Source organism: Berghia stephanieae, chromosome 14 (genome assembly GCF_034508935.2).
Source record: "Berghia stephanieae isolate SIO BIC M18660-M18661 chromosome 14, UCSD_Bste_1.3, whole genome shotgun sequence".
Classification (NCBI taxonomy): Eukaryota; Metazoa; Mollusca; class Gastropoda; order Nudibranchia; family Aeolidiidae; genus Berghia; species Berghia stephanieae.
The window spans coordinates 9429914-9441941 of NC_088373.1; the positions used below are offsets into that span (position 1 = coordinate 9429914).

The following is a 12028-nucleotide window of genomic DNA, read 5'->3' on the forward strand; positions in this document are numbered from 1 at the left end:
TTCGTTCCTTTCATAATCTGATTGATATAATTTAATGAGACGTAATCACGATTTGGAACAAGACGAAAAGATGGAATGGAGCGTTAGTAACTTGGACCGATGACTGTCGGTTTGTAATACCTCTCATGTGTGGGCAAACATCTTGTGCGACTGAGCGCACGGATTAGTAGCGCCAACAAGACACCAATCCCGTCCCGCGTAAAAATCTCAACGTGTATGGCGCCTCAAGGTCCCGTTCAAGGATAGACGTGATTTTGTAGAGCGAGGGCCTAATTATTTTGAATGACATTGTCAAATTTGCATATTTAAATTTGGTTACGAGCACGCATGATATTACACGATGCAAGCGCTGCAAGACAACATTCGTCATTTTCACCTGGCTGGAGAGTGTTGTGCATAACGACCAACTTTGTGTTGTATTAATTTTAAATCATAGTGATTTCAAACAAGACAAAATTTCATTCTGTGCCAAGTGTTTAATTGACCGGTAAGTAGATAAGTAGCTCACTAGACATGACATGTAGATACGTAGAAAAGTAGACATGAAGACACATAGACACATAGACACATAGACACCTAGACACATAGATAGGTAGAGATGAGGTAATGGTTGATATCAAACGCCTCATCTGTTTCTTTATTATTTATTGTTTTTCTCAGACCACTTTCCTTCAATTCTGTTGAGAAGACTCAATTGCGGCTATGTGGTCTAGTGGTATGACACTCGCTTTCGGATCGGAAGGTCCTGGGTTCGAGCCTCGCTCGACGCATAGTTGAGTCCTTGGAAAAGACTCTTTACTCACATTCTCTCACCGTACTCAGGTGTAAAATGAGTACTTGGCCGTTAACAGCGTTGTCTTTGTCCAAAAAATTGTAATATCGCCTAATAAGCGGTATGTCCCGTCCTACATGTTAAATGTTGCTGTTGACCAGGGACCCCTTGTAAAGCGCTTTGAGTACGTTAAGTGGATATTGCGCTATATAAAAGCTCAATAAAAAATTGTTTGACGTATAGCATGTCAATGTGTGTGTGTGTGTGTGTGTGTGTGTGTGTGTGTGTGTGACCAATCTATTTAAAACGGTTCCATATGGTTGTACTTCGTGCTTCGAATAGAACTAATAGTAGTTTTACTAACAGAGACAACGCTAATAACGGCCAGGTACTCATTTTACACCTGAGTATGGTGAGAAAATGTGAGTAAGGGCTTTTTCCAAGGACTCAACTATGTACCCGGCGAGTCTCGAACCCAGGACTTTTATATAGCGCAATATCCACTAAAAGTGCTCAAAGTGCTTTACAATGGATCCCTGGCCAACAGCAACACTTAACATGTAGGACGGGACATGATGACGCCTGTTAGGCGATATTATATATATTTTTTTCGAACAGAGAAAAGGCTGTTAACGGCCAGGTACTCATTTTACACCTGAGTACGGTGAGAGAATGCGAGTAAAGAGTCTTTTCCAAGGACTTAACTATACGACGATCGAGGCTCGAACCCAGGACCTTCCGATCCGAAAGCGAGTGTCATACCACTAGACCACATAGCCGCACACGTGATGAGAGCTCCTCCCTACGGTTTCGCTCAGGGTTCGATTTTTACTTTTGTTCTTCGTCTGTCAGTAATATTGAGTTGGCTTAAGAGTTTATGGGTTCCCGACAGTTCAGCAGGGTTGCCAGATTATTTTCAGGCATTCTGCCAACTGGATTAAAAAAAATCTGCCAAATACCACAAAAATCTGCCAAACCGTACTATTTATACTACCCCCTTTGAAAACTCATTAGTTTTGTTAAACAAAAAATTCCCAAGGCCGACGTCATACATTTTTTTTCATTTCCCAAGTTAAAAAAAAATCGCTAATACCCAAAAATTGCCATGGAAAACGTGGGGTAGACTTATACATGATATAAATGTAACCCTACGTCTCGAAGCGGTATTAAGTCGGGATTTGGAAAATGAAGAAAACCGGTTTTAAAGTGGGAATGGTCAAAATTATCAAATTTCAGTTTTTGGTTGTTTCAGAAACTACAATCATTTTTCTACATGAAAACATAATTCAACATAAATATTGAGGATAAGTTATATAAATTTAAAGTTTAAAAAAGCAACTATCAATGACACAATCGAAACGAGAGTTGACTTTCTCTCAGAGAGCAACCATTTCCAAGACTTAGTAGTATTAAGTCTTTTCCTCCACCAATACCATGTAAGATACCACAGCAAAGGGCGTGTCTTTATATGTCTCAGAGAAAGCATGACTGTTTCCACAATTTCATGGTTCAGCCAATAATGAACTTTGAAAACTGTAAACAAGTCTAGGTATTCCCTGACAACTTTACAAATGAATGGTTCTGATTGGTCAACGCTCATCACATGCGCCTGTTGGCCATTAAAATGCCCGGGCAATGTGTCATGACGTCAGCATGTGTGTGTGTTACATATGTACACATCACGTGCTATTATTTATTTGTCTAACTGCATTGGTTAATGATCGAGGTGAGGGTCCTTTGTCCCTCATTATTTATTCATGAACTTATAGGACATGAAATTATAGGACATGCTAAGACTTTAATTGGGTGGGATTCCAGACTTCCCATAGAGGGCAGGGAGGTACTTACTTTCTTCATCCCCCTATATCTGTCTTTGTCTTGGAATGAGATTACTTACTTGGTTTTGTCATGGCCCTGACCGGATACCCATGGTGAGAGGGGAAACAGTCAAATGTATAGTTAGTTTTGGGAGATGATATTTATTTCCTTGTAAATAACCTCTCTGTTATGTAATGTATTATGGTTTGTTTACATATCATAATATGATTTGTAACATTTGAGTGTATTCCTCTTAGTGGCAACCTGTGCTTGTGACTGGATAAGACTTTTAGGTGATCTCAAACTAAGTACTTCGATAGTTTTCTCTTGGAATCTACATCTGTACCCTATTTGATCCAATTCTCCGTTGTCTTACTTTTTCTTGGATGCTTTAATTGTAATTATAGAACTTTTTACTATCCCATTTTCCTCCTTTTTACTGGCGCTGATATGACCTTAATGTGTTGCAAGTAGTGCCGCGCTGAAGACCGGTCTAGACCGCGGTCCGACGGTCTTTTAGCTGTGAACCGAAGACCGGTCCCCTAGGGGAAGATCGGCGGCGGTCCTGACTTCTTATCACCTTTCAACTAGTGCGGGGCGGTCCTTGCAAGGACCACGGTCCTACGGTCTCGCGCCATAGCCTACTACTTCCCCAGCGCAGGGTTGCCAGATTATTTTTCAACAAAATGCCAGGGGAAGACTCAAAAAATGCCAAAACACTCAAAAAGATGCCAAAGTCTGTTGACTCCCACCCCCACTAAGAAAAACTACTCACTTTTGATAGACAATTTACTATCATATCCTGGTGGCTTGCGTGTTTTCTTTTCTTTTTCTTTTTTTTTTTTTTTTTTTTTTTTTTTAATTATACTAAATTTCCTGTTGGGGTAATTATTTACCTACTGACTACTAAGTGGAGTGCTAAACCACTACACCACGGTTGGATTTTAAGAATGAAAAAGAAATGTGAAGATGTTTGTTTTTACGCGTTTAGAAATAATTAAGAAAAGGTGTCATTTGAAGTATAATATACAAGAAAAGAAAATGCCAAATGAAAATGCCAAATGCCAAATGTTTTTTCTAATGCCAAACGGTTTTCAAAAATGCCAGATTCTTGGAATCTGGCATTTAAAATGCCAAACTGGCAACCCTGCCCCAGCGATTCGTTGCTTCGGTTGCCTATCTTCCACCAATCACCACCCATCCCACTTAATTAATCGCACCCACCCCCTTTGCCATACACTAAACGACACAGACGACCATACAGGCAGACGACCACCAACCTCCACTCCGCAAACCGCCCTTTCGTGTGTGAGATGGGGGGAACAGGAGGCGCACGCCTTGGACGATTCCATTATACGGGGTAAATTTCAAAATTTACTACACCATAATGATCGCAATGACAATGATCTATGGTGAAGGCATGACCCCTCTTCTCTAATGGGTTATTGTTTGAAATGTATGTGACTACTAAAGATGTGTGTGTTTGTGTGTGTGTGTGTGTGTGTGTGTGTGTGTGTGTGTGTCGAACCTAGCAAGTAGCAAATCCGATTTTTTGTTTTCTTTTGTCCATCTCTTGTCACCACTCCTTTCTATCGCAGTGTTGTCATTTAAAATAATACAATAATATTAAAATTTCGTTGGTGTTTTTACTAATCAAATAATATGAGTTTCATTAGTTTCTTCCTTCCAAAAAACCAGTTATAACGTCTGAATTTTTAAAAAGTCCAATAGAATATTTGGGGACCCGATAGCTCAGTTGATAGAGCACTCTCTTTATACGCAAAGGGCCAGAGATCGATCCCGGGTGCAGTCGATTTTTTTCTGAATCCCTGTCTACTCAGCAATGAATGGGTAGCTGAGTTTGTTAGATCTGGCGAAAAGTCACCATCGACCCCTCTTATTACCTCATCCACCCCTCTTATTATAACTTCACGTCTCTCTCTTACTCTTCAATGCTCGCTGCCCTCTAATGTGTGTGTGTGTGTGGGGGGGGGGGGGGGGGGGGGGGTAGGAGTTGCGTGTGTGTATCAACGCCACGAACAACTCGATCAACGCCTTGGGCGATGCCATTATCTCCGTTAATGGGGATAAATTTCAAATTTTATTAAATTATCGAAGTAACAATGAAGTACGGTGAGCAAATAAAGAAGGCATCACCCCTCTTCTCTAATTAGGTTACAATTTGAAATGAGTGTGACTACTCCGTGTGTTTTACTCCTGTAGACCACGGTTTTCATCGTGTAGCGGTCTTTAACGGTTCAAGAATGAACGATCCCATGGTCTCAAAGGTCAAACCGCTTCGAATTTCCAACAGTCTCTCAGGAATGTTCAATGTCGAAAAGGACCGGTCCCAAGGACCGTAGGACCGTGGTCCTTAAGCTTGCCAAGGACCGCCCCGCACTAGTTGCAAGCGCCGTAAAACCATTAAAAAAAATAAAAACAAAAGACTTTAATAGGACAACATTTGCCTAATCTTACACTTGTAGGTTAAACAATCAATAAACTGCCGATGGAAATACGTGTAACTAAAAATGAAAAAGGTTTAATGTATGGATAGACAATCAGAAAGAGAGAAAGACCTATTAATGGATAAATAGATAAGTAGATAGATAGATAGATAGATAGATAGATAGATGGAAAGGAAAGAGGGACAACAAGAGAGAGAGAGAGAGAGAGAGAGAGAGAGAGAGAGAGAGAGAGAGAGAGAGAGAGAGAGAGATGTTCATTTTGTCGTGCTTTCTTTGTATACTGAAAGAAGGGGGGAGAGAGAGAGAGAGAGAGAGAGGGGGGGGGGGGGGTCATTTTAGACAATCAACAATGTGGGTGAACGCTAAGAAAAACTTGAGAGATTCAATAACACGTTTTCATGTAAGTCATTGCTCAATAAGCTCTCCTCCTCAAGCCGTCATCTGACTCAAAATGGAAACAATGCAATTAAAATTTGACCAGCCATTTCTTTAATTGCAATCACATTGGTCAATATGTTTCCAGTTGATTGACTATGACTTACTTTGAAACAAATAAATGCTTTCTTAAACTATCCCTACAATTCTTTGCTCCGCCTCCATCCCTTTCTTCGTGTCTACCTCACTCTATCCGTCTCCCTTTTGTTTCTTTCACACATACAAACACACACAAACAATTATACAGTCAGGCTTCAATCTTTACTCTATTTCCCTCCCGCCCTCTTAATGCACAAGCAGTCTCTCTCTCCTCCCCCTCTCGCTCCTCTTTTTCTTTATCTCTCTCTCTCTCTCTCTCTCTCTTTCTCACTCTCTCACGCGCGCGCGCGCGCGTGTGTGTGTGTGTGTGTGTGTGTTTGTGTGTGTGTATTTTACTCTCTCATTCTTTCTTTTCCTCTATCATCCTGTTTCTTGATATTTCTTTCCCTGCCCACCCGGCTTCACATAGTTTCAAAACTGTACTTTGAAATTATAAACCTTCTCTAACTTTTGGCATTTTGAAATCGTATTTCCTCTAAAAACAAAGACAAAAATGTCACATTAATATTTCTTATATCATTGATTCTTTATTTAAATATCAAAAATTCTTCAAACAGTGAGCAATGCCATAAAATTGTCGGCATTCTTTTTTTTTTGTGTGTTTTATTTATTTTAAGGACATCTTACATAATAATGAATAACTACAAAAGTAATGATTGGATTATTTCAAACATTTGTATATTCTAAGCCTATGCCAAATAATTTGGCAGTGATGCCAAAAGTCCGCATTCATCGGAAAAAAATCCGGGCAGGAGCAAAACATTTCAGGTTCCGGGCAACTTCCGTCAAATTCCGGTGAGGTTAAATGTTCCATGGATACCCCCCCCCCCCCCACCCTTTCCAGTCATTACTAATACAACCAACCCGAACTCATCTTCATCACTACTGCCAGTACTTCAACTACAACCACCATCACCACCACATCATAGTGATGATGATGACACACACACACACACACACACACACTCACACACGCATTCACATATCAATAAATTGCGCTCATTGGATTCATTTTCATGTTCATCTTCCTGTAATTGCCAATAATAGCTAATCACAAATACTTTAACCTCAAACTTTAGCCTCGTTAGTTTTTCAAGTTCATGTTGCTCTACCTATCACTAGATGAACTTTTAGCACACACTCTCTCTCTCTCTCTCTCTATCTCTCTCTCTCTCTCTCAAACACACACACACACACATACACATACACACTATAACCACCACCACCACATTGTCATCACGACCACTACTACTACAACCACCACCACCACCACATCATCACTACCACTACTACTTCAACCACCACTACCACATCATCTTCATTACCACTACTACTACAACCACCACCACATCATCATCATCATCACTACTGCCAGTACTTCAATGTCAACCACCATCACTACCACATCATAGTGATGATGATGACACACACACACACATACACACATACACACACACATACACACATACACACACACACGCATACACATATCAATAAATTGCTCTCATTGGATTCATTTCATTCATAGATGAACTTTTAGCACTCTCTCTCTCTCTCTCTCTCTATCTATCTATCTCTCTCTCTCTCAAACACACACACACACACACACACACACACACTATAACCACCACCACCACCACATTTTCATCACGACCACTACTACAACCACCACCACCACCACCACATCATCCCTACCACTACTACTTCAACCACCACCACCAAATCATCATCACTACCACTACTACCACTACCACCACCACCGCATCATCATTACTACTACAACCACCACCACTACATCATCACTACTACTACAACCACAGCCACTACTACTACTACAACCACCCCCAACACGATACCAAATACCATCCAAATTGCCTTTTTTATGTGTGCGGAAATTCCTCTTTCAGCATTGAACTTCCTCTGAGTGGTGCCTGAAATTCCTGTGAGTCAAATTGAAAATTGACGTCTCTGCAAATTTTATTATTCTCGTCAAATTTCCAACGCCCGTATCTATGGAGTTATCTGTGCGTGAAAATGGTGCCTCACATCAAAGTCGATTTTCTCAAAACTTGTTTTTACACTCTCCCTACTTCAACGGTCATATATCGGCAATGAATTATCAGAATTTTATAAATTTGGTATCAAATTTGAAAGCATAAAATAAGCTATGATTGGGTACCAAAATCCCAAAATTTTAAAATCCGACGTAATACCGTTTCGAGGCGGAGGGTCACAAATAATAATGTAGCAAAATCTAGGCCTCGGAAAATAAAATCTGCCAAATAGCTGCCAAACTGCCAAAAAGTTTGTTTTTTTCTGCCAGACGACTTGAAATTCTGCCAAAAAAAAGGATATTTGGCAGAAAATCTGCCAAATTGGCAACCCTGCAGTTCAGTTGGTAGAGAACTCATTACTCCTGGGCGGATCCGAGTACTCTGTGGTAATCGATAACATGTGTTATCGTGTTGTCAAGTAATCGTAATCGTATTATGTAGACGTCTGTCTAATAGAAGCAAAGAGGGAAAAAACTAACAACCCAATCATATTTCTCACTCAGAGTGAAAGATCAATGACATTGATGGTGGCGATAACACCCTCGAGTACAACTGACGAAAAGGGAGAGGTCTGTTGTACCTGAGCCATCGTTATGTTATAGATAGTTCGAAGATGACGTCACTCAGGTCTTTGTTATTGTTTTTTGCCATCCGTGTTTATGAGTAATGCCCACTGAACTGAATTAACCTGACTATAAACGTTCATGGATACACACAGTTTTGTGTGTTGGTCCGTTATACTTCCGGATGACAATGTTATGAGTTTCTTAGCCAAGCGCATACTATCTATAGCTTGATACTGAAATCCAAAAGGACTGGCAGTTTGACGTCATTATTTGGTTTTTGCACCGCAGAGTGAGTTGTCATCAGGAGAGCTCATGGAAACAAGTCATTTCATTGGTTGAACTATTGAATTCAACTCACGATTTGTTTTCTTTTGTGGCAAAAGAGTGGCATTTTGACGTCAATTTTTGGTCAGTATCAGGCCATACCTTAGATTGTACTGGTTGGATTCACCCCTCACTCACTGACGAATACGGAAATGGTCATAATATACCATCGTGTAACGGGAAAACCAACTGATGACACACGACACACGATGAGGCAATCCCGTCGCACGCCGCCATTATTAGCCTAGCTGTCTCGTTACCAAATCACGTGAAAGGTAACAGGAACAGATATTTAGCTGGTACCCGAGTACGATTACTTCTCTTGTGTTGTACTCGGGTACCCGAGTACGATTACTTCTCTTGTGTTGTACTCGTGTACCCGAGAACACCGGGTGACCCGAGAACGACTGTCACACGCAAAGAGACCTGAATCAATACCGGGTGCAGTCGAGATTTTTTTTCTTCTGATCGCCCTGTCTACCCAACAGTGAATGGGTAGCTGGGTCTGATAGATCTGGCGGAAAGTATTTTACGATAGAGTAGCGTCCTATCCAAAGGATATCAAGCAATTGCTATTGTCCGTTTCACGCTTTAGAAACCGGAATAACCCCCGGCTCTAATGGCTCTGAAGGACTACTTTTTTTTAAAATCCAGGGGTGTCGTTATTTCGGGGATTTTCAAGATGGTGGAAATAGGTGCGTGGTGGACCCGGGAATATGTATTGCATTTCATTGTCAAATTTGAACGAATACATTAGCGTTATAAATGTGCTCGCATACGTATATAAAGTAATATTGTAGTAAATGAAAAATGAATTAAAAATACAATACAAAATTATCTGTAAAATTAATAGCGATGCATAGGTATATATATATATACATATATATATATATATATATATATATATATATATATATATACATATATATAATATATATATATATATATTTTTTATATATATATATTACATATATATATATTATATATATATATACATATAGATATATATATAATATATTTATATATATATATATATATATATATATATATATATATATATATACATATATATATATATTTATATATATATATATACATATATATATATATATATATATTATATATATTATATATATATATATATATATATATATTATATATAATGCAAATATAAATAATATATTATTGTAGTCAGGGAATTTCTTTTACGATCCAATGAACGTTAAATTCTTAATATCTAAGGGCGACAAGCATGATAATATTATTTTGTAATTTACATATAACCACTAGTTACCTCCCTTGTAAATCAATACCGAAATATTGCGTCTCGAGGTTTGGTGTCCGTTTGATATTTTTTTTACCTCTTTCTTTTGTTTTCCCTTTTTTCTCTTTTGATTTATTGTCTTAGGTACTATTTTATTTTTAATCCTTGTTGACCGTTGAAGGGTTTTGAGCCCAAAACGTCATGTGCTTGGTATTTTGTTCAGTTTTGAAGCTTTTATATTCATTTATTGTTTATTACTTTTTACAGTCCACGGCTTCTAGCAGCTTGGTATCACTTCAATATTTTCTACCGAAGAAAATATTGAAGCGATTCTAAGCTGCTAGAAGCTGTGGACTGTAAAAAGTAAAGAACAAAAAATGAATATATGTGACCCCTCGTCTCAAAACGGTATTAAGTCGGGATGGGTCAGATGCTAAAAAGTCAAATTATAGTTAAAGTGGTCAAAAATATGAAACGTTGGTATTTAGCACTCTAAAATATGATATTCCTTCTTCTCTATAAAGCATTCAAACTCAACTTAAGTCTGATATTTCTGGCTACAAATTCCATTTTCAACATCTTAATCATCTCGACTTAATACCGTTTTGAGGCGGAGGGTCACATATTACAGCTTCAAAAATGAACAAAATACCAAGCACAGAACGTTTCGGGCTCAAAACCCTTCTTCGACCAACAAAAAATAAAAAAAAAATTTTTTTTTGTTGTTGTCTGAAAAAGATTTCTGAGCCCGACACGTTCCGGGTTTGAGGTTTTGTTCTTAAATTTTTTTTTTTTTTCTGTATTATATTCATTTTTGTTTACTACTTTTTTCAAAGAAAATAATTAACTAGATTGTTGGAATGACATAAGAGAAACTTGCACGGTTGACTGATTTTGTTGCGTGCGGCTATGTGGTCTAGTGGTATGACACTCGCATTCGGATCGGAAGGTCCTGGGTTGGAGCCTCGCTCGACGCATAGCTGAGTCCTTGGAAAAGGCTCTTTACTCACAATCTCTCACCGTACTCGGGGTGTAAAATGAGTACCTGGTCGTTAACAGTGTTGTCTCTGTCGGACAACAAAATTGTAATATCGCCTAACAGGCTTCATCTGTCGTTCTACACGTTACATGTTGCTGTTGGTCCGGGATCCCTTGTAAAGCGCTTTGAGCACAATAAGTGGATATCGCGCTATATAAAACAATAATGACACCGTAACAAATTGGATATCGGAACTGCAAATAAGTAAACCCGTTGATACGAGCCAAAAACGCAAAGAATACGAAATGTAGAGATCGGAATCTGATAGAATGTCTTTTTACCACTTATTTTAGTAATTGTTTATTACATAGACTACTAATATTGTAAAAAAACAAACAAACAAACATTAAACAAAGCATGAAAAACACATTTCAATGCGCGTCATTTGAACGCAACCTTTTTCACTTTTTCTTATTCTTAAAAAAAAAAATAATTCTTGGGCCTTTTTATCTTTTTCTTGATTTGACAAACTCAATACAGCTTTGAAAATATATAAAATAAAACAAAAACAGAAACGACAAAAAAAACAAAACAAAACAAAAAGAAAAAGCCAAGGAAAAAAAAAAACAAAAACAAAAATAAAATAATAAAAAAAAAACAACAAAATACAAAACAAACAAACAAAATTTAAAAAAAAACAAATTAAAAAAAACAAACAAATCGGGTGGGCTGTTTCAACAAGCTGGATTATACGGTAGAAGAGACACTTTGTGAGACGGATTCGAAAGATTCATCAGACCCATCGCCTGAGCTCATGCGCGACTGGCTTCCAGGAGTTTCCTCTTCGTGGATTTCGTCCATCATACTATTGTCATTCCAAACGTTCTCCACTGAGTAAAACTTTTCCATCCACTCCGTTTCACGCTCGGCCTGGTCCATATCTCCCAATGCGTTTCCGGATTTACCCCTCCCTGTTATTTTTTTTTTTTTTGGGGGGGGGGGGGGGGAGGAAAGAAAAGAAAAGAAAGAAATGAGCTTTATACTACAGCGCAATATCCACTAAACGTGCTCAAAAAGCGCTTTGCAAAGGGTCCCTATCTAAGATAAGATAAGATATACTTTATTCATCCAAAAAGAATGGAAATTCGTTTACAGACGTGGCATGCATGAAAATGTATAAGCACAAAGTTGAGAATCTATGGCGACAACGTATACATTATATGCAAATGCTCAAAAATGTAAAAAAAAA

The 12028-nt window shown here is 38.4% G+C and overlaps 2 protein-coding genes across 7 annotated transcripts in view; one reads left to right on the forward strand and one right to left on the reverse strand.

The window, feature by feature from the left end:
• Window positions 1-262: 262 nt before the first annotated feature.
• The window catches only part of LOC144959759 (uncharacterized), a 50133-nt gene continuing 38367 nt past the window's right edge, over window positions 263-12028 (forward strand). For all 6 annotated transcript variants that reach the window (XM_078892482.1, XM_078892484.1, XM_078892486.1 and 3 more), the window contains exon 1: window positions 263-487. The gene's annotated coding sequence lies outside the window, so the exon portion shown is untranslated. The remainder of the gene's footprint in view (window positions 488-12028) is intronic.
• LOC144959916 (uncharacterized) overlaps window positions 11114-12028 on the reverse strand; it is a 15259-nt gene continuing 14344 nt past the window's right edge. The window contains exon 8 of the mRNA XM_078892766.1: window positions 11114-11750. Coding sequence (XP_078748892.1) covers window positions 11527-11750 — 224 coding nt within the window. The 3' untranslated portion in view covers window positions 11114-11526. The remainder of the gene's footprint in view (window positions 11751-12028) is intronic.